We start from the raw sequence: 24317 nt of genomic DNA on the forward strand, positions 1-24317 counted from the left end.
AAAACATAATTTTGCCATGTTCCGAGAGTGAATTTTGACCATCCGACCTATTTTATTTCCGCGGGCTCAGTATTTATACTACCCAACCATGACTGGTGACCCTAATTCAACCAATCAAAACAACAGTATTAGTCACACCCATTCTGCATTGCGTCATTCACTATGGAAACACGTGCGCGCGTGAGGTTTGACCCTGATGGTGATCTTCATTCGAACCAAATTCTTTCGCCGTGGCGAACGAAAATGGAAAAAATCTTGTGAAATAAACTCACCTGGTACACATCTCATGACCCAACAATAACCCCTTCAATCATATCAATCAGAATCAGGTGCAGAAAGAACAGTGAGAAACGAAAGTACAAAGTCAGACTCTTCACCCTTCGTGTAAGGACAACAATAACCAGTAGTTAAATAAGAAAGTTCCAGTCGAAGTATTTCAGGTAATCAAAATATATTCCAAGAGCCATTAAAACAAAACATGTAACCATGCCATGTCGTTACAATATGTAGGCACCGTTTAAAATGGCAGCAATTCCGCCCCGCTGTTAGTTGCGGGCCGTGTGCAAATATACATATTAAATACAGATCTTCAACCAACATCGAGAATGTCAAGCCACACACCGTCCGGTACGTTTACCTCCCCGAGTAATATGACTCCATAATGTTTATGTCTGCAAATGAAAGAATTTGAGTTTGTTTACTTGTTAGATTTGCTTTTGTGATTTATATAAAGGTGAACTATAGGAATTTCCTTCAGTGACAAAAGTGTTATTTCGCACAGTTTACACCCAAACGCCATGACGTGGAAAAAGAAACATTTGTTTCATGACGTTCCAATCTGAGCTCAGCGGTATGACGTCATAATACATGTACAGTGCAATTTTACATTCCTACATCTCTCAACAATGACACACGACGCCATACATATGTACATTGCAATGGAATAAACTTGCCAACGATTGGTCTAAAATGTATGAACTCGATGGAGGGAGGGAAACAGAACGGCAGCAAAACGCTGCATGAAATATGCCGTTTTTGCCCTATTTTGTTAATTTTGGGGGGTAGAATCGACTTTAAAACCTTCGTCTTCAAGGTTGTTGTGTAACCCGATACCGATTAACCTTGTTTCGTTGCGAGTCAGATTTCACGAGGTACGAAACAAAGTTCGGCGGTATTGGATTACACAACAAACACCAAGACGAAGGTGTTAAACCCATAAGCAACCTGTTATCGTACATCAATCAGACAGATCGACGGTATATAATTAATTTTTTACGGAACTTATAAAAGCTACACTACATAGCCCGTATGTATGTAAGTCACACATTTACGTGTAGGTCTACATAGATATAGGCAAATGAAACGATATCTTCATCTTGAACAGTTTGCAATCCTAATGTAGTCCTACATCTTTCTAGTACATATATGCACTTTTTTGACAGAAAATCGGTTGTTTTTTGGGTTTTTTTTTATGTACCCTGACTTAAACGCATTAAACGTCATTTTGATATCTATGTATCTCTACTGCACATATACCCGTAGGCCTGCTCTACATGATACACCACATATACAAGTACATGTAGGTTACATTCTGCGCCACTGCTCTGATTACGTCATCGATACTGCCGACTTCACCGATGCTTCACTCACGAGCCTGTGGCGAGAGATGTTGTTTTCTGCTGTACAAAGACTCGGGTTCTGCTCGGTGAGTATTTGTGCATGATGTTAAGCGGAAAGCATAACTGACCTACAAATATTTCAACCTGTAGGTACACGCTGCACTCTATCATCGGTCAACATGATCTTGGGTTACGTTTGTATAAGGAAGTGGCCCGAATCTTCATCATTTCTCATTTATGGACTGGCATAGGCCTATATATGTGTATGTAGGGTAAAATGAGCACAATGTATTTGTCCTTCACGCCAAGTACTTTAAAATGCCCTTATTCGTGCAGATCAACTGAACATGCAGAAAAGTAGATAACTGAGAGAATCCCCGCAGCCATTCTAAAATACAAATGTACCTACTGCCTCCGTTGACATTACACCTCTAGTATACATGTACTTGGGCGACATGCTTTTTACAACAACGACGTCGAAAGCGAGGCGCATGCAGTACGTAATCTGAGATGACTACTTCCACCTTAATATAAACAACTGCTCTTGATGGCGAACGCACCGAACAGTTGAGCAGTGCGCTAATTAGAGGCTTTCGTGGGTATTATTATCACCTCTGTCCGTGCTCAAACAGAACCATAGCAATTTAAATATATTTATACACTTACCGCTTGATTTTGCATAACAGCATTCAGAGGGGATACAACAATAGCTATCGTGGTGTTCTCAGCGCTGAATGATCCGAGGCATAAACTGATATACAAGACTTTTACCATAATCAGTCGATTAGACTGCAGTGACATCTTTTTTCTCATATGCCACACGAAGAGTGGTGATCAGCTTTTCCTTCAACAGTACAGAAAAACAACCGCTTCCCTTGGCATTCACGATTACTTCTCTATTACTCTCCTTTCATGCTCTTTCGTGGGCGCCGCCATGTTGAATAATTTAATATTCATTAGCTAATGAGTAAATAGTTCCTTTTAATTTTCGAAGTTTTTGATTAGTTCAGGTACAGGTAGATGATTGAATTTGTTCCAGTGGTACAGATTTAGGCTTAAGGAATCTGAAATTACTTATTAAATATCTGTTACTCCTCTGTCAATAATTATACCCAAATTTGGGGGAAGATCACTGCTCTGATGGCGCCCATCTGTACACGAGCCTTGTCTAGGATCACGTAGAAAGGCGCGTGATCTCGAATGTCTCCGGAGCCTACATGAACATAGGCCGATAGCCAGCCTAATCCATATCCCATGTATAGTTATTTATTTATTTTTTTATTTATTTATTTACACTTTCAGCCCATGTGCTCGCTGAAAGGCGTTTCATGATGACAAAGTCAGCAATATAAATTTAAATATTAAATCCAGTGAGTCGATAGGCACATCAACTGCATTGGATATATACATGTAGGCCTACATGTAGTCTACGACTGCTGAATGCGAGACATGACCACAGATCCTAATTAATTTTCCATAAACGACAATGTTAATGTTTAGCGCTGTAGCTCAGCCCCAAACATTCCGTAGCCAATAAGCTTTGGTGCATACCTGACCCAGCCTGTAAGAAAGAAGCCATTGAAATCTTGACATAGGTTGACCGTCAAAATCCGGACCTTTCTATGCCGGCAGCTGGGAGGGGTACCTAGCAACAAGAGGATGTCACTCGCAGCCTCATCACCACCTATCTCCTTGTGTCCTCTCGGCCAGAATTTCAAACTTTCATCAGTATAACTCATACCTGCCTAAAGCTAAGACAGTTTCCAGCATTTTGATAGCAAACATGCACCAGTACACCAAAAACGGCAGGCTGGCAGCAAAAAAGACTTTACGCCCTAAAATACACACAATTTCATTCGAATTACTCCCGAAAAACGGAAGTTGTAAATGGGGGTCTTTGTCCTATCACACCAACCAACTTTTTTCAAAATCAATAATTTTTGCACCATATAATTCCTACCACCTCTCAACCTCACACACAAATATTTTCAAATATTTTGGAAAGCTGGCATGTTCCAATGATCAAGTAGTATACATTTTCCAATAACAAACATTCAGGAAATTATGGATTTTCAAGTAGATTTTCTTGTTTACAGCAGTGCTAATAAAATAGTTGAAGGCCAAAAGTGTCAAAATATACATGTATATCCAAAGATAGGTAATTTATTTGACAATTCACTTACAAAATATAAGACATGCCTTTTAGCAACTTTGTGCAAAATTTGACTCTCAGTGATACAGCGGGGTACCAAAGCAGATTTTCAAAATTCCAGAGAAGTCCACTTTGATCAACATCAAAGTAAACATATGTATCCAAACTAAAATAGAAATGCTCATGGGCACTGTTTCCATGGATAGGGCTTAAGAAAAGACTAGCATCCATTTTACAAACTGATTCACATGATGAAACCCTTTAAAAGAACACCAGTGCAGAAGAATCCCACCACCTGTGTTGTTGTCTCAGACTAAATTAGTACTTTCCACATAACAAACACCAAAGTGTAGCACTGGCATGTACAACAATTAAACAGAGGGGAGAAATATGAATTTGCCACTTAAAAAAATATAAAAAAGAGGGGAAAAGTTATACTTTTTAACTTGTAACAGCACAATCCTCAAATAATCAGTGAGAAATTAAAGGGGTGGTCACGTGACCTCCAACTTCCGACCCGTCTTACAGAAAAACAATCTTCACACTGCCTAGTGCTGCAGATCTCATATATTACAGATATGAACATGTTCTGCGTAGGCGTAGTGCACTTGTACGTATCTGCGGCTTAAGAATGTGAATACTGTATGCGTGCACGCGACCGAAACAAGTTACTTGTTAGCATTTACCAGGGGACATTATACAAAAACGTATACCCACTTCCTCCCATACATACCATTGATTATTAAATCTAGCATATAGTGATGGTAGTTTTACACTATTATAGATTGGGACGTGAGCCAGTAGTGTTATTATATAAACTGATGGGAAATTTCTGCTTTATTATTAGTATACAAGGAGCTATGTAGGCTGAACGTTAACATAAAACTTAATACCACCCGAATATTTGCAAAACAAAACCATACTTTCCCTTACTTTTTAAAAGGGGAGTTTTGTTAAGTCCCTTAAAGAGGGACACTCAGAATTCCTCGCAGTGAGGTCGCGAGATTGAAACCAGCTGCAGGCGACTCCGGCTTTTTTTGTTAGAATGTGTTCAGAAATGCAAGCCCACATAGAAATGGACTGTCGTGATATTTATATCTGTATGCTTTTATCGTGCATAAAAGCGCGTGTATGATAGTTATATATTTATTATAATCACAAATATTCATTTCTTTTGATTTTATGATATTTTACTGCATTTAGAATGCAGTATTGGCAAATTTCACGGCGTAGGCTAATGCGTTGCATCTCGTCGAAGCCATTGGGTGCGACAATAAGTTCGAATCCAGCTCTTGCTGAGACTGTTAAACTAAATAAATCCTGCATGGCGTAGAGACAAGCTACATGTATATACAACAGTATAGAGTTGGTTCACAGCAAGCCACCCCCATTAGCCATGAAGAGTGATTGCTTGGAATTCAACGTGGTGCTTAGTCATAAATAGGTTACTCATTTGACGCATTAACTGCAACGACTGCAATGACTGCAATGACTGCAACGACTGCCAGTCACCATTTATCTCACATCTTAATGAGTAGCCCTACACAATAAACCTTCGGTCGGATACACATATTTATGCATTTTTATACACCCAACTACTGTCCGTGGTATTTTTATATAGCATCTGCAAAGAGACACCATTCAGGGTGAGATAACCCTTGAAGATTTAGGTCAACTTCCTGCTGCCAATAGATAGGTTTTAATTAAAATAGATGCAGATAACCTGTAATAAAACCGACGTGCACGTTGCATATTACTAGTAAACAAAATATATGTATGTTAAGTATTAATAAGACCTATATAGGGGACCGTGCACGATGCCCGTCGATGCACTTATACCAGAAGTCGAGGGCCTCCGTGGCCGAGGTGTTAGCGTGCCATCGCGGCGCAGTGATTCAGGTGCCTCTCACCAATGCGGTTAGTCTTAAATCCAGCTCCTGCTGACTTCCCAACATAATGCTGGCCGATGTCGTATAAGTGAAGTATTCTTGAGTACGGCGTGAAACACCAATCAAATAAATAAATGTACCAGAAGTCTGGTAGGCTTTTGCTTATACATGTACAGACGGTGAGTGGGTGTAATGTTTGAAGTTACATGGCGCCAAGTTTCATGACTGCTTGTTTCTTCTTGTTCCGGGAAGTTAACATGGACTGTTTTGGCGTAAATTCGTTTACATACCCACTTGGAGCCGTAAACAGACATTTAAGGTAAAGAAGAAAATATTCAGATAAATATTTTGTAACTTACTACATGTGTATGTTGTTTTAAAATTTTCATCCTATGTGACTCACTTCTTTGTATAGATTCTTTACTTTGTATTACCAGCCTTATGAATGCTGATACAGAACTTGAGATACTGCAATTGAGATTTCGAATCCCGTTGGTGACGGCTTGTGTAAGATTTTATTGAGGCCCAACAAAAGCGGATGAAATGATTGACCCGATTCCCACTTCAAACAAACCTACGACTGTCCTTTGATGCAGTGCATGTGAGAGTTAAGTGAAACCAATGGTACGTGAGGAATGTACTGGGTGGTCCTGAATGGCGAAAATGTTTTTGGGCGTCTTCAAGAGATGAAGAGTAAATTAGGTAATCATAACGTTATTAGGATTCCTTGTGAAAACAAGAATAATTATCCTTAAAGGAAAATGAAGAAAGATGGGCCAGATTACGAGATAAAAAAAATCTTTTTGAGGCATATTTTCAATAACCCTTCTATTTGTATTATATTATGCATATATTCCGTCAATGATAGGAAACGTTCAGAAATGACGTCATGGATGAACATACTGGGAAGGCCGGACCATCTTATCGCGCCCATTTCGGTCTCTTTTCCCAACAAGCCTGTTTTGACAGTTATCCCCGATGACGTCACCACAGCAGTTTACTTCCTTACCGAAAACCGTAATGTGAAGTTATTTTACACCCCAAGAATACAGGCGAGAATCTTTTTTTGTACTTTACTATGTTAGGTCGCCTCATGTACTTGGTATTAAGAAAGAAAAACCAAGCGTTTCATGTATCATTTAAAGGCAAGTTAAGTAGTTGCGCCAGGGGTGATGACAGCATAATGTCAGAAAGTGTTCACACTGCACCATGTTCATAGTCATATGTTTGTCTTAATAACGAACGCTCATGGCTCCAATGGATGATTTTTGACATCATTTTTATTGAAGACTCTTGACCGTAGATCTGTGCAAGGATAAAGACCATAGAGGGTTAAACGCAACAGCATGTATCTCGTCAAAGTATCACACGTGTTTAGTGCATCATGGCTGTGCATGTGTGACGTGACCGTATAGTCGATAGAGTATAATTCGTTGACCATGGATCGACGATACGCTTTGTGGTTGAACTGAAATACAGTGATAAGCGCGGGATGTTTCCAGCTCACATTTGACAGCGTTCGGAGGTTTGTTAATTTTTTCTTCGAGCAGGGTTCATTAATATCGTTTATTTCTGTATAATACACGTGTAGTACATGTACACGTTTCTGAGTAGATGCGTTAGTCAATAATCGATATAGCGAAATTACGTGCCAAAAAACTGTTCAGGTTTTCCCATCTAGGTATTCATTGATTTACCTGTACCTATCGACAGCTGAAGGTCACCTTGTCAGGTATGTATGTAGAGTACCGTTTTTCCATCGCTTATACAAATTAACGGTGATGTATATACAGATGCCAAGGTAGTCCAAATGCCTGACTAAATGCATTATGCATTTACATGAGAAATTAGAATATAACCCTAACTGAGGTAAATCGACACAAGACCGTACTTCACCGGTTACCTGTGACCATTTGCCAACGGTCATGCTGTCGTCGTTGTTCTGGTTTTACTTTCTGTGCTGTGGTCTTGTTATATTATATATGCATGTGGGATAGCAATGCACCTTAGGTAATGGAATATACGAATATACAGGTGGCGGTACTATTAAATCCGAATGCCTGACTAGATGTATCAACGCAGCTAAAAGGCATGGTTTTTCGGTAGATGCTAGACTGAGTACACATCTTTCACGTCGGTTTGACCATGACATTGGTTGAATATGCCCATATGAATGAATTAGACTTGGGACAGAACCCACAACTCGTGTGTCAGAGACTAAGAGTCAAGTACCTTACCACTGAGCCACGTCCCTCTTCCTCAAGACCGGTATTGAACCCGCATCTCGTGTGTCAGAGGTTGAGAGTCACGTACCTTACCACTGAGCCACGTCCCGTATTGTACCCATAGCTCGTGTGTCAGAAGTTGACAGTTGCGAGCCTGAATACTGGAAACAGTCCGTCTCCACCGTAGAAAAAATTCAGAGCACAAAAACCTGCTTGTGTTACTAAGCTAATGTTAATACTTACTGGTGTATAAAGTGGAAGGCAGGTTTTAACTTGCTGGCCGTAGCTGAATAACAATAAGTTCACTGGTGTCGAAATGTTTGGGTGTCTCTGAAAGCCGTTATGTTAAATTTAACATAATCTTATATTTTCTGGGCCATAGTAGAATATAGAACAACCTCATAACCTGGTTACACTCACAAAAATATTCTCTTGGAATGACAGAACGTCTGTCATATATAATATAATACTTTACAGCAATAACATAATGTATTCAGTCGTGACTGGGAAAACATATTATTTTGTCAGTGTAACAGATCAGACGTGTACATATGTGCGCCAAGGTGAAAGGTCAAGGTCGACCGGGCGACTTTACGATCCTGAACGTATCTATAAACATATTTTTGTGGTCTGACCTTTTAGATTGTCATATCCTGACATGAGTTAAGCGTCAAGTGGTTTGGATGCAAGAGCACTGATATCATCAGACGCGTTACCGTAATCACTGTAGGGTTGATGTCATTAGAACTTTGAACTCCGTTAACTGTTAACAGATGTTGAGTTTATCAGTGGCACAATTTTTGAGTCATAGTGGGACATATCCTAATTTAAGGACATTTGATGCCGGTGACTGCGAGCGGATAGCTGCGTCTGTGTAAAGGTATGTGAGACTATGCAGAATATATAATTGGTGTTTTGTGTATACGATTACACATCCTCTCCGGCCGTACATGAGAATGGTTATGGGTTTCCCCCGAACTCTGCCCGGTTTGCTCCCACTATAACGCCTTTTCGCTGATCATATAAATGAAATATTTTTTGGGTAGGGCGTAAAACACCAATCAAATACATGAATGGTGTATTACAATAATGCAAAAGTTGGCAGTAATTCTAATACTTTTTATCCTGACACTTGACAAGACGTAAAACCAAATATATAGTTTCACTAATATACCTAAATTTGTAGTTTTCTAGCTCTGACTACACGTGGAGACATATATAAACTAGAGTTATAAGTTAGAGCGGCTAACGGGCCGAAAGATAGGGGCTCGTTATTTAACAGCCTGCCCTCACTACAGGCCTAGTTATGGCGTCATACGATCACCTGTATCGTTTAGTCCTGGATGTGGTATGTGAAGAAGTGTAAACATTTACAGCGCCAACGTATCAATAAAAAGTGTTTGGGTATGACGTGAATTCTACCCCGCTGTTAGTTGCGGGCCGTGTGCAAATACATATTAAATAGAAATAACCTTTCAAATAACATCGAGTATGTCACGCAACACACCGGCCGGTACGTTTACCTCCCCGAGTAATAGGATTTCTTATTGTTTATGTTCACAAATAAAAGAATTTGAGTTCGTTTACCTGTTAGCTTTGCTTTTGTGATTTATATAAAAGTGAACTATCGGAATTTCCTTCAGTGATAAAAGTGCTATTTCGTACAGTTTATAGATATCGCTTCTGTTTTTTACATTTTTGACAGTTTACACCCAATCGCCATGACGTTGAAAAAGAAACATTTGTTTCATGACGTTCCTAGCGGAACTCAGCGGTATGACGTCATAATACATGTTCAGCTCAATTTTACATTCTTACGTCACTCAACATTGAAAGACGACGTCATACACAAGGAGCTTTGAGATATCTAGATCAACTGCTATGGAATAAGCTTGTCGTTGATTTGTCGGAAATGTACGACCTCTGCGGAGGGAAAGAGAACGGCAGCCAAAAACTGCAAAAAATATGCCGTTTTTTGCCACATTTTGGGGGGTAGAATCGACTTTAACACCTGTGTATTGGTGTTTGATGTGTAAACCGATGCCACTGAACCTTGTTTTGTACCTCGTCTAATGCCCCAAATGCCGCGCATTCTCGGAAATTGACAAGGTACGAAACAAGGTTCAGCGGTATCTGGTTACCTGACAAATACCAATACAAAGTTGTTAAACCCATAAACAATAATCGAGTTCACATTGCCATTTAGTCCACACTGCCATGTAGTCCACACTGCCTTGTAGTCCACACTGCCTTTTAGTCCACACTGCCATGTAGTCCACACTGCCTTTTAGTCCACACTGCCTTGTAGTCTACACTGCCTTTTAGTCCACACTGCCATGTAGTCCACACTGCCTTGTAGTCCACACTGCCATGTGGTCCACACTGCCATGTGGTCCACGTAGTGTAGTCCACACTGTAGTCCACACTGCCATGTGGGTCTTGTAGTCCACACTGCCATGTGGTCCACACTGCCATGTAGTCCACACTGCCTTGTAGTCTACACTGCCTTTTAGTCCACACTGCCATGTAGTCCACACTGCCTTGTAGTCTACACTGCCATGTGGTCCACACTGCCTTGTAGTCCACACTGCCTTGTAGTCTACACTGCCTTTTAGTCCACACTGCCATGTAGTCCACACTGCCTTGTAGTCCACACTGCCTTTTAGTCCACACTGCCATGTAGTCCACACTGCCTTTTAGTCCACACTGCCTTGTAGTCTACACTGCCTTTTAGTCCACACTGCCATGTAGTCCACACTGCCTTGTAGTCCACACTGCCATGTGGTCCACACTGCCATGTGGTCCACGTAGTGTAGTCCACACTGTAGTCCACACTGCCATGTGGGTCTTGTAGTCCACACTGCCATGTGGTCCACACTGCCATGTAGTCCACACTGCCTTGTAGTCTACACTGCCTTTTAGTCCACACTGCCATGTAGTCCACACTGCCTTGTAGTCTACACTGCCATGTGGTCCACACTGCCTTGTAGTCCACACTGCCTTGTAGTCTACACTGCCTTTTAGTCCACACTGCCATGTAGTCCACACTGCCTTGTAGTCTACACTGCCTTGTAGTCCACACTGCCATGTAGTTCACACTGCCTTGTAGTCCACACTGCCATGTAGTCCACACTGCCTTGTAGTCCACACTGCCTTGTAGTCCACACTGTCATGTGGTCCACACTGCCTTGTAGTCTACACTGCCTTGTAGTCCACACTGCCATGTAGTTCACACTGCCTTGTAGTCCACACTGCCATGTAGTCCACACTGCCTTGTAGTCCACACTGCCTTGTAGTCCACACTGCCATGTGGTCCACACTGCCTTGTAGTCCACACTGCCATGTAGTCCACACTGCCTTGTAGTCCACACTGCCTTGTAGTCCACACTGCCATGTGGTCCACACTGCCTTGTAGTCCACACTGCCATGTAGTCTACACTGCCTTGTAGTCCACACTGCCATGTAGTCCACACTGCCTTGTAGTCTACACTGCCTTGTAGTCCACACTGCCATGTAGTTCACACTGCCTTGTAGTCTACACTGCCTTGTAGTCCACACTGCCTTGTAGTCTACACTGCCTTTCAGTCCACACTGCCATGTAGTCCACACTGCCATGTGGTCCACGTAGTGTAGTCCACACTGCCATGTGGGTCTTGTAGTCCACACTGCCATGTGGCCCACACTGCCATGTAGTCCACATTGCCATGTAGTCCACGCTGCCATGTAGTCCACACTGCCATGTGGACCACACTGTTTGTACTCCACACTGCCTTATAGTCCACATTGCCTTGTAGTCCACACTGCCATGTAGTTCACACTGTCATGTGGTCCACACTGCCATGTAGTCCACACTGCCATGTAGTCCACATTGCCTTGTAGTCCACTTTGCCATGTGGTTCACAATGCCATGTAGTCCACACTGCCTTGTAGTCCACACTGCCTTTGGAGTCCACACTGCCATGTAGTCCACACTGCCATGTAGTCCACACTGCTTGTAGTCCACACTGCTTGTAGTCCACACTGCCTTGTAGTCCACACTGCCATGTAGTCTACACTGCCTTGTAGTCCACACTGCCATGTAGCCCACACTGCCATGTAGTCCACACTGCCTTGTAGTCCACACTGCCATGTAGTTCACACTGCCATGTAGTCCACGCTGCCTTGTAGTCCACACTGCCATGTAGTCCACACTGCCATGTAGTCCACATTCACACGTGAGGAGTCTACATTTAATTAGTCTACACTTAAGCAGTCAACACTTGAAGTCAAAATGACGGACCCTCGAGAACTCATTCAATATAGGCCCTGTTCCCCTTAACCGCAAAACCCCCGCTTCGAATGTAGCGGATTCGGACCAAGCTCTCTCCGGCTCAGCTCCGGCTGTAAGTCAAGAGGTTTTTTTTACTATCTATTTGACCCTAGAAAAAGTATCACTTACAGAATGAGAAGAGAAAAATAAATCATTGGAAAAAGTCCAATTTACGAACACTCATTTACATGTATAACCGGGTTATTTGTGGAAAATAATCTTGGTACCTTCAAATTTCTGTAAAGAAAGAATGAATGAACACTCCAAAGATTAATCTGTTATCATTTTAAGAGAAAGTCTGTTGTCTGAGTAATGCTAGAATGTATTCTGCTATTGCAACAGATTATTCTGTTAAATATAACACATATACTATTGATTCAGCACTCAGTCGGTTAGCGCGCTAGCGCAGCGTAATGACACAGGAGTCTCTCACCAATGCGGTCGCTGTGAGTTCAAGTCCAGCTCATGCTGGCTTCCTCTCCGGCCGTAAATGGGAAGGTCTGCCAGCAACCTGCGGATGGTCGTGGGTTTCCCCCGGGCTCTGCCCGGTTTCCACCCACCATTATGCTGGCCGCCGTCGTATAAGTGAAATATTCTTGAGAAGGGCGTAAAACACCAATCAAAAAAAAAATTGATTCAGCAAGAAGATTCTAGGAGGATGTTATGTTCCACTTGACACAGTATAATCTTATAATAACAGAATACATTCTAACATCACTCATTGAGTCAATGCTTTGGGTTTAACGTCTTGTGTATAAAAAGACTACAAAACAGAAAGTAAAACCAGAGCAGTAGTGACAATGTGATACAGTTGGCTGATAGTCACACGTGTTACCGGTGAAATCCGGTCTCAATTTACCTCAGTCAAGGTTTCATCCCGACTGTTAGGTTATATAATTAAAATATATGCAACTTTCACAATGATTTGCTGCCCTACTTGTGTTGACGTACAGGAAGACGTCTTCGATCACTTGCGAACGTCTTAACCTTTTCTTGTTTATGTATGTTTACTCAGCAGCTTAATATTTAGAACTGTGCCTGTGCACATTGTGACTCCTTGTGAGAAAAACATCCCTCATTGGCTATCGCCGTGCTACAAACTGTTTAAGAATAACAGCTCATAACATAACGAACATCCCATTGTCTATAACGGTAATTCAGTTTTTTTTAACACGAGATGCTTAGAACGATGTACTATTAATGTTAGCCAGCTGGTTAGGATACTCGTTAGGACATGCTGACTGAGGAACGTTTGGAACGGTCGAAGGACCCCCTTCCGCCACACGCGATGATTGATGAGTGCTTGACGATAGTTATATGGCATGTCATATAGCTCAGTGTATAACTGCATAGCCACTGTTCTATTTGCAGGTGACCACTGGCTAGGTTTATAATAGCTCAGTCTTCTCATGCTGATAACGTATTTTATATTTTTGTTATTTATTTGATTGGTGTTTTTGGCCTTACTCAAGAATATTTTACTTATACAACGGCGGCCGGAAATATGGTGGGAGGAAACCGGGTTTGACCAAACACACGAACGGAAGAAATCCACAACCATACGCTGTTTGCAGACAAACTTTCCCACGAACGGCCGGAGAGGAGATGTTGTATAATATGTTCTTATGGCAGAGCCTTTGCATGGCCAAATCTTAAGATCCATTTCTGAGAGGGCGAATTAGCGATTAGCGATTATCTCAGCAGATATGTAATGTCCAGGCTAAGGCATTCTTTCATTACATATATACTAATCCAAAAATCTGTTAATTTTGACAAAAAAAGGAAAGCATTCTGTTGTTATAACATAATACTGTGTCATGTTCAGTACAATATCCTGTTAGTCTAATACAATTTGTATGTTTATTGAATAGAATATGTATGCTGTATATAACAGAATAATCTGCTGCAATAACAAAATACATTCTACCATCACTCAAACAACATATTTCCTGTTATATTGAACACATTATTTTATTTTTGAGAGTATTGTCTTATCAACATTCAGGGGGGACTTTTCTTGTGTATTGATGTGTATTGCACCGATAAAAGCCGAACACATTATTCTAACATGTATGATATACTTTATCAAATATGCTTACCCTTTCGCTATCAGCTGTGACCTACACTCAAAAAATTAATCTGTTCATTTTAACAGAAAGTCTGAGTGATGCTAGAATGTATTCTGCTATTGCAACAGATTATGCTGTTAATTATAACACATATACTCTATTAATTCAACGTAAATATTCTAACTAACATTAGATTAGATTCATATGAGACTAACATGATATATTGTTGAATACAACATAATGCTATGTTATAATAACAGAATCCACTGTACTACGGCCTGAAACGGGCGGTTGACATGTATATCCTGATTCTAAGGTCGCTGGTTCGAAACCAAGATTGGTCTCGGTACATTGCCAGCATTACAATATGTGTTACAACCAGAAAAGAGTAAATCCCAAATTACGAGACTACGATAACTTACACATGTACGCGACTTTCTAAAAGTCTTAACTTTCTTTTCTCATTGGTCAAAAGTGTAAACCGTCTTTCTCATTGGTGGAAAGTCTAAATCTTCTTTCTCGTTGGAAAGTCTAAACGGTCTTCTCATTTGTCAAAAGTCTAAAACTTCTTTCCCATTGGTCAGAAATGTAAAGCGTCTTTCTCACTGTTCAAAAATTTAAAACGTCTTTCTCATTGGTCAAAAGTTTATAACATTTATCTCACTGAGCCAATAGTCTAAACAGTCTTTCTCATTTATCAAAAGTCTAAAACGTCTTTCTCATTGGTCAGAACTGTAACATCTATCTCACTAGGTCAATAGTCTAATCTATCTCTCTCTCTCTCTTTGTCCAAAAGTCTAGAACGTGTAAACCTTAATGGACTGGTTCTTAGCCCGAGACTAACCAGTACACAAAATGCCACCCAAAAGGCCACCCACAATCCCGTATAACGTTTTCCATTGATATACAGACAATTAAACGTTGCAAAATCCATTACCTCATTTAGCGGAGTTAGTCAGCTCAATCGGGACTCGAGAGGTGTGAAGAGTTCACGTAGATTTAGGCGAGACTAGTGAGGGCTCTCGCACACCAACCCAGGTCAAAGGCGTGGTTTTATACATCTTGTTTAATCGGGTATGTCGTCTCAACCGCTCCGTTAAGAGCTACCGTAAAATCACATCGTGAGTCAGCCGCGTTAGTGTGCGAGAGTTCCCATATTGTCTCGCCTAAAAATACCTGATCTCGCGAGATTAAGGAAAAGTTGATTTGGCATATTAACAGAAATATGATATCCTGCTATAATCCCTTGGTAATCCTGCCTTGCGGGCATTTCCTGTGATCCGATTCCGTTTTTTGTGTGACCCGGCCTTGCTGGCAGTTCCTTCTGTCCTTTTTTTTTTTAATTAAAACAATAAGGCCATGTGTTCTGTGTTGTAGGTCCAGCGATAGACTAAGAAGATGTTGAAGGGACTGGAAAGCGCCAGGAATTACATTGGAGTGGTGAAAGCCTGCATCTTAGACTGGAGTGGCACCACTGCCGATAAATATGTCCTCGCTCCAGCCGTCGTCTTTGTGGAGGTCTTCAAGAAACATAAGGTGCCAATCTCGATGCGCGAAGCCCGAGGCCCCATGGGACTGAGGAAGGATCTTCATATCAAGGCTCTGACGGAGATCCCGGAAATCCGGGCCAGGTGGAAAGAGGTCTACGGCAAGGAACCCGACCAGAATGACGTCGACAACATGTTTAAAGATTTCGTGCCGCTCCAACTCGGCTGTCTCCGCCAGTACTCGGAGCTACTTCCGGGCGTGGCCGACACGGTGAAAAGGTTGCAATCCGACTACAAGATTAAAATAGGAAGCACGACGGGTTTCCTAAAGTCAATGGTTGACGTCCTGTTGGAAGAGGCCAAGAAACAAGGGTATGAACCCGATGCTACAGTTGCCGGGGACGAGGTAGTCCACGGCGCTAGACCTAAACCCTTCATGATCTACCGGAATCTGGACCTGTTAGACATTCACCCGATACAGTCCGTGGTAAAGGTGGACGACACGGTATCAGGGGTGGGAGAGGCTATTCAGGCCGGGTGCTGGGGGGTCGGGGTCTCCAAGTACAGCAATTACATGGATATTGACGACTTTGAGCACGAACGCTCACTATCCCCCGACGAAATTACGTCTCGTGTTGAGAAATCTCGCGATATATTGCGCCAAAGCGGAGCTCATTACGTCATCGATTCTCTGGTCGACTTACCGGAGGTCATCGACGAGATTAACGTGAGGCTGTCAAATGGCGAGAAGCCATAGCCATCAGCTTGAGGGATCAGCGTCGGATAGGATTTACTTTTCTGATTTTATGTTCATCTTTAGTTTTTAATCAAAACAATCTGATGGTTATATCTGTAATTACTTGACGTTAAGACGAGTTCTCCGTGTCAATTAGGTTCTGCTTTTCATTTTTCTTGATAATTTTCTGAATGTTCTCCTTGCGGCTGTCATGACTTAATTGAAGTTAAAGGAGACATCTTTGTTTCTTAATATACGGTTTAGGTTAGGTAACGACACATAATTGTACCGGTATATGAAAATTTCTCAAACTTCTTTTTGAGGGGTAAAAAAGCTTTGAAGTACAGGTTTTTATAGGCTCCAGTGATCAGTCTGGACATTGAGTAGCCTGCAGCAATAACCATAGGGCAGACAAATAGGGTCGCTAAGCTTGCTCCACGAAGCCAGCTTATTAATACGTTAAAACGATTTATCAGTGTCAATTAAAAACTGCATAGTAAGAAATAAACACAAGACTATTTCATGTATCCTTTAAGACTATTTTTCTATGTTGTATACAGCTGCGACAATGAGTCTTTCCATAATTTGTGAAATTCCATTCATTTCATTTGTATGATCACGTAAACGATCACATGCTCTATGCATACAATTAAATGTCAACAATTCTGTAAATCGCTCACTCTTTGAAGTAAAACATTACATTCATTTACACTGAGTCTTGATTTCATGTTATACACTGAGACAATGGAGACCATATCCCGCCTAAACAAATCGCTTTTAAGCTGCATAAATATATACATAATTAAAGACATGCACCATAGAAAGTAAAACCAGGGCATCGACAACAGTGTGGTCACACGTAACCGGTGAAATACGGCTACAGGGTTGAGACTAAAACCAGAACAGCCATGACAGTGTAATAGCTGGCAAATGGCCACAGGTAACCGGTGAAATACGGCTACGGTATGCAGAGTAAAACCAGAGCAGCAGCGATAGTGTGATAGCTGGCAAATGGTCACCCTTAACCGGTGAAATACGGCTACGACATGGAGAGTAAAACCAGAGCAGCAACGACAGTGTGATAGCTGCCAAATGGTCACCCTTAACCGGTGAAATACTGCTACTATATGGAGAGTAAAACCAGAGCAGCAACGACAGTGTGATAGATGGCAAATGGTCACACGAAACCGGTAAAGTACGGCTACAGCATAGAGAGTAAAACCAGAACAGCCATGACAATATAATAGCTTGCAAATGGCCACAAGTAAAAAGTGAAATACGGCTACATCATAGGAAGTAAAAACAGACCAGCCATGACACTGCAATAGCTGGCAAGAGGTCATATACGGCCGCCTGTCAATTTACCTCCATTAGGGTTTTATTTTAACTGTTCATGTAAATGTTTAAACGGTAGCAAATAGCAGTTGCAATAGTAATAGTAACGACAATATTCTTAACAGCTACAGTAGTGATATTAACGACAGTAGTCAAAGCAGCTGTCATTAAGTAACAGGTGAAATACGACCTCTTATCAGTTTACCTCAGGTAGCGTTTTATTCCAACAGCTCATGTAAATGCATAAACAGTGGCAAATCACACGCCCCCTAAAAAAAGAAGCGAAGACCTATGCCAAAAAGAAGTGAAAGTCTACACCGACAATCAGACTGGCCCTCACACATATTTCTTATTATCCCGCATCAGGCAGTATACTTCGCTTCTCATTGGACAGCATCGGTCACGTGGGGGATGTTTATATTCCTGTATCCTGCAGCCGGTGCTATACATTTCTGCTGACTAGGTTATCTCCCTTTATTTGCCTGTGAGATAAAATATATACTTCGCTTTTATATGGTGTCAGTAACACCTACGGCTACTGAAATTTATTTCCGAATCGAGTCACTAAGTACCCATGTAACTAATATTACACGGTAAGCTAGTGTGAAGTAAGCTACAGCAAAAATTACTATTTATAGAGCTAATGTTGCAAAAAAAGGTTTGTTCTGGTAAGCCAAGGTGAACTCAGGCTCAGCATTCTCTAAATATGGAAGTAAATGTTCACGAACATGGCATGATACATATACTATAGCCGAATATAATATAGTAACAAATGTAATGTATTTTGGGTATGTTTGACGATCTAGTATATGTATGGCGACAGCCCTCATCAAGAGCCAGCGTATTGCAATCGAGAAAAGGCACACAAAAGAAGGAACGCGTGTCATGCCTTGAGCTTTCCATGGGATCTTTATATATGGTGAAAGAATTCTTGTAGTGTTGAGGATACATTTGTCACTGTCAAATTTCAAACAGTTAATCACTTATATGTAAGAACTTTCAGCTATCGATATTCTTTTCCTTTTGAGTACGAGTTGGTAAATGTATTACAGCCTTTACACAAGCTAGACATTTAATTATATCTGGTGATGTGATCAATACACAATAGCGAACAATAGTGAAAATAAAATAGGACTCTTGTTCTCGTGTGGTTGATTTCTTTTATTTATTTATTTCATTGGTGCTTTACGCCGTGCTCGAGAATATTTCACTAATACAACGGCAGCCACCAATAAGATGGGAAGAAACCAGGCAGAACCCTAGGAAATCCACGACCATCCACAGGCTGTTTGTAGACCTCCCCAAGATTGAGTAGCGACCGCATTGGTGAGAGGCTCCTGGGTCATTACGCTGCGCTAGCGCGTTAACCAACTAAGCCACGGAGGACCCCGCCCCCGGCTGAAGTGAACCATGCTTTTAAAACCACTGCCAAATTAGATGGACAGCCTGTCACATCTGTTCGGGCATACTGTCCAGTCATAGCCTTTCCATTTCTGGAAAGTATTAGGCCTACTGTAAAACTAGAAGCGTCCGGCAACAAAAATACGACGCTTTCTTCTTTGATGTCGGCGTTCGAACACCAGTTACAAAGTAGTCTCCCTTTAACTGTATTAAAACACTTTCTTGTGTGTTTTAAATATTCTTAGAAATTTCACTATAAGCTAGGCGACGGATTCCTTATTTATCTAGACAAAAACTTCAACCATTTTGTTCTTTCTTTGTACTGCATTCCTCCTATATTGTTATGACATGATTTTAACAATTTCTTAGCAAATACGGCTTATAACAGGAATGTAATATGTTTTTTTATTGTCCCAACCTGACAATATATGCACTGTTGTTCTAACCTTACATGTGGCAATATAAGCATTATTGCTTATTAGCATCTTGAACTTGTCTTTGATAATATGTGCACTACTGCGCTTCTCTTACACGTGGTAATGTATGCACTGTTGTCCTTAGCTTACACGTAGTAATATATGCACTGTTGTCCTTAGCTTACGTGCGGTAATATATGCAATGTTGACCTTAGGTTACATGTGGTAATATATGCACTGATGACCTTAGCTTATAATTGGTAATATATGTACTGTTGACCCTAGCTTATATGTGGTAATACATGCACTGTTGTCCTTAGCGTATACGTGGTAATATATGTACTGTTGACCTTAGCTTACGCGTGACAACATGTGCATCATTGTCCTTAGCTTACGCGTGGCAATATGTGCACCATTGTCCTTAGCTTACGCATAACAATATGTGTACCATTGTCCTTATCTTATGCGTGACAATATGTGTACCATTGTCCTCAGCTTACCCGTGACAATATGTGTACCATTGCCCTTAGCGTACGCGTGACAATATCTGTACCGCTGTCCTTATCTTACGCGTAACAATATGTGTACCATTGTCCTCAGCTTACGCGTGACAGTATGTGTACCATTGTCCTTAGCTTATGCGTGGCAATATGTGTACCATTGTCCTTAGCTTACGCGTGACAACATGTGCACCATTGTCCTTATCTTACCCGTGACAATATGTGTACCATTATCCTTAGTTTACGCGTGACAACATGTGTACCATTGTCCTTAGCTCACCCGTGACAACATGTGTACCATTGTCCTTAGTTTACGCGTGACAATATGTGTATCATTGTCCTTAGAGTGAAGTGGTGACGACAGTTATATGACAGGTCTTGTTAGAACCAAACACATCGGTTGAAGTGGCAAACCTGGTAATATGACAGGTTCTGCATGAACCAAACACGCCATGTGAAGTTGCAAAGCTGGTTATATGGCAGCCAATTTTAGAACCAAAGACACCGGGTGAAGTGGCGACGACAGTTATTTGATAGGCTCCGTTAGAACCAAGCATACAAGAGTCATGTGACATGGCGATGGCAGTTATATTATAGGCTCTGTTAGAACCAAGCACACTGGGTGAAGTGGCAATGATAGTTATATTATTGGCTCTGTTAGGACGAAGCACGCCGGATGAAAGTGCGATGATAGTGATATTATAGACACCGACAGAACCAAACACACCAGGTGATGTGGCAATGTTGGTTATGTCGCAGGCACTGTTTGAACCAAACACACCGAATGAGGTGGCGATGTTGGTTTTATAAGCAGGACTGGTAGAACCAAACACACCGGATGAAGTGCCAAAGATAGTTATGTGATAAGCTCTGATAGAACCAAACACACCATTTGAAGTGGCGATGATGAAAATATTATAGGCTCTGCTAGAACCAAACACACCGGGTGAAGTGGCAATGACATTTATATCATAAGCTCTGATAGAACCAAACACTCGCCAGATGAAATAGTAATGCTGGTCATATGACATTCTCTGATTGAAACCAAACACCCAGTACACGGCTCTGTCACAGACCAAGACACACGTGATTGTGTGATTTGTTATTCCAGAACTGGGCTAGATCTGAGCATAACGCAATTTCATTTTTCTTAAGTGAAATCTACAATATATGAGCCGTAAATAGGCTTTATTTTACTTAAAGACTAAAACTGCAGCATCCTATCTTACGGACTGGTTGCCCCAGTGTGGGTAAAATACTACCAAGTTATTTATTCATTCATGCGCATCGGTTGTCGTAATATTTACTCACAATCTGCAAAAGTCGTAAAGTTAATAAATAATGTTCATGTATTTGCCGTCCGTTGATTAAGTACTTAAGTTACATAATACTTGACTTGATATACATTTTTGTGAAATTTACTGTAGACTGCAAACCCTAAATGTTTTAATCTTCGCTATTATATTATCCCTTTTAATTTTGGGTGGCTGCTACATTCATGCTTTCAAGTATTAATATTTAGTGTCGTAAATTGTTGATGTGTTTAAATTTTTTAAAAAGGCTGTGTTTGTTTTGTATAGCAAAATGGAGGTTTGTGTTTACTTTACTTACATATTTAATTGATGTGTCAAGCCAAGATAAAGAATATGTCTGTAATTAGATTGCGACCACTTCTGTGGCCTAATGGTTATAGCGTCCTCTTCGAAGCTGAGAGACCCGGAAAGGGCTATACTAAAGACTTTTAAAAAGGCACTTGTTGCTACCTCACTGGGAGATTAGAGCAAGAAAACATGACTGGTCGGCCCGGTGTCAGTACAATGTGACTGGGGGGGGGGGGGGGGGGGGCATGGACTCGCCCTGCCACAAGAAGACACAGTATATGTACACACACCTAAGGAATCCTAATGACTGAAAAATTGTTAAGTACAACGTTAAGCTTAAAACATTCATTTATTCATTAGATTTCAGTCATTATAATTCTGATTGTGGAAGCTGGACTGCCCGGAGTAAACCACCGAGCTTGGTAAGTTACTGACGAACTTTTTCACTTGTCGTCATCGATCGCATGTTGTCAGTGGAGGCCAACTCGATTTGTTGTCTTATTCTTTCCGCATATATCTTCTGTCCACTCAGCCTGAGCGCCTCCGCTTCCAGAAGCTCTTCAAAACCTGAAATCAAGATGGAAGAGACGGAAGAACTTCCTGTAGACTTCCTTTCATTTCCAGAAGCTACAAATCTAGTCGGCCTCAATGTCTCGCGAAGAAAGAGAACGAGGGAATGGTCCGGGGTGAAGATTTCCCCGTTAAAGCGATAGTCGACAAATTTATCAGCCCCTAAGTCTATAGGCCTAAGTCTTTCATTGACAAAAGCCATAGGAATTGGTTAGGGCGAATGAAAATAAATAAATTTATTTATTTATTTATTTATTAGCGATCCAGACTGTGGCTGGAGAGAACGGGAGCCCGTGAAGTAATCGAACTTCTTCCACCAAGAACAAGAGGATGACTGCAGCGTATTTGGCCAGGGATGAAATATTACCAAACGAAACACATGATGTTTGTATTGTAAGAAAAAAATAGTCTAATATTGTTGTTTTCAAGCGCGTTTCGGCTTTTAGACTGGGGTTGAGTTTATGTACTGAAGACGAATCTCGGCCCCCAAAGAGCAGCCTCGCAGAACCAAGCTTACTCAGAGTGGCACAGGTGCAAACATGGGATTAGTTCCAACGAGAGAATAAAAGAGTCGTCTGACGAGCGGATGAATTACGTGGGCTCTTCGATGATTAGTTTCTGACAGACAACACGTCCCGCGCTCTCTCCTGATATGAAATTTCTTGAACAGTTGGAAATGTATGATTGATGATTTAAAATATACCCGATCTGTGTATACCATTATGTGGTGACTTGCTTATGTACATTTATTTATTTATTTATTTATTTATTTATTTATTTCATTGATGTTTTACGCCGTACTCATGTTTATGTATATCCTGACTGATATATTTGCTCAACGAACGATTTGGAAAACTCTTGACTAAAAGATCACAATTGTAGCCTACCGTAAGCAAGTAATATCACTGCATTTTTGATAGGGCGGATGTGATTTTCCACATGTGCTATGTAGGCATTGACATAAACGGTGGAATAAAGGCCTACCCGTAGTAAACTGACAGGAGGCCGTATTTAACGGGTTACTTGTGGTGATTTGTCAACTATCACACTGTTGTCGATGCTCTGGCTTTACTTTCTAGGCTGTGACTTTTCCGTATATTGTTTTGTAAGAGTAAATAAAATCTCACCGATACATGTCCAATTGTGCCGTCGTGGATTTTGGGCAGAAATGAGATATTAAGTGCAATTATATGAAATAACGGATAAATGCGGTCGTAAATTTTACACGACGTCCACAGAGCGTAACTGGGATGGAAAATTTTTTTAAACAGCTTATCTTTTCTACAATAATTGCGAACGGAAATTGAAGGTTTTGACAGTGGACGCGATGGCTAGAGATACTCAAGGGAATTCCTCAGGGTATTATTAAGAAAGCAGATTATATACCTCTCTTCTTTTTATTTAAATAAAAAATGTAATATATCTCGAAGTATATATGTATAATGCTGGTGATATTTTGCCGATGGTGCTGTCCCCGCCTTTTCCGTAGTGTTGGGTTCCCGTGGAACGCCAGATAACAAAACCGGAACCATTTTCTGCCTTATGTATAATTCAGGTTCTTAGCACGGGTATCCGCCGGTACGAGAAGCCATGTGCCCAACCCAGGCCTTATCCAAGTTATCCAATATTCATGAGCAGTCACGACCAGGGGTTTGGCATTTGGCGGAATGCTCATTTCCCAAGACGCAGCTGGATCTAGTTGAATGGACAATGTGCAAGACTCTTAACGACGAGGCAAACGAGCTGTAGGGTCAATCCCGGCTATGGACAATCGGTTTTCTGGATTCCCATTTTCTCACCGCTCGTGGCAGTAAGCTCTCAACAACACTTGTAGGGCCGTTCACGTAGTCTTTTCGTTTCCTTGCCTTCTGGTAAATCGTGGAAATAATTCTGTTCACACACGTAGGCAAATTCAGTCTTCAGTAATTCGCCAAAGGTCGATCGTTGACCACGGAAACCAATAAAACTTACTCGTATCATAAAAATGAAAATTTCGAGAATTTAGCTT

General features: G+C 41.1%; 1 protein-coding gene across 4 annotated transcripts; it reads left to right on the forward strand.

Moving 5' to 3' along the window:
- Positions 1–1645: 1645 nt before the first annotated feature.
- LOC135464657 (phosphonoacetaldehyde hydrolase-like) lies at positions 1646–17195 on the forward strand. 4 transcript variants are annotated; one of them, XM_064742140.1, is made up of 2 exons: positions 1646–1705; positions 15641–17195. In XM_064742140.1, exon 2 carries the CDS (start codon positions 15662–15664, stop codon positions 16505–16507), a length of 846 nt encoding a protein of 281 aa, XP_064598210.1. In that variant the 5' UTR covers positions 1646–1705; positions 15641–15661; the 3' UTR covers positions 16508–17195. The 4 variants fall into 4 exon arrangements, with proteins under 4 accessions (XP_064598210.1, XP_064598212.1, XP_064598213.1 ...); XM_064742142.1 differs by lacking the exon at positions 1646–1705 and adding an exon at positions 6092–6362; XM_064742143.1 differs by lacking the exon at positions 1646–1705 and adding an exon at positions 7107–7185.
- Positions 17196–24317: the final 7122 nt, after the last annotated feature.

Source organism: Liolophura sinensis, chromosome 4 (assembly GCF_032854445.1).
Source record: "Liolophura sinensis isolate JHLJ2023 chromosome 4, CUHK_Ljap_v2, whole genome shotgun sequence".
Taxonomy (NCBI): Eukaryota; Metazoa; Mollusca; class Polyplacophora; order Chitonida; family Chitonidae; genus Liolophura; species Liolophura sinensis.

Excerpts from the sequence above, each read along its gene's own strand:
- LOC135464657 (XM_064742140.1), top strand. The coding sequence starts at position 15,662 with ATGTTGAAGGGACTGGAAAGCGCCAGGAATTACATTGGAGTGGTGAAA.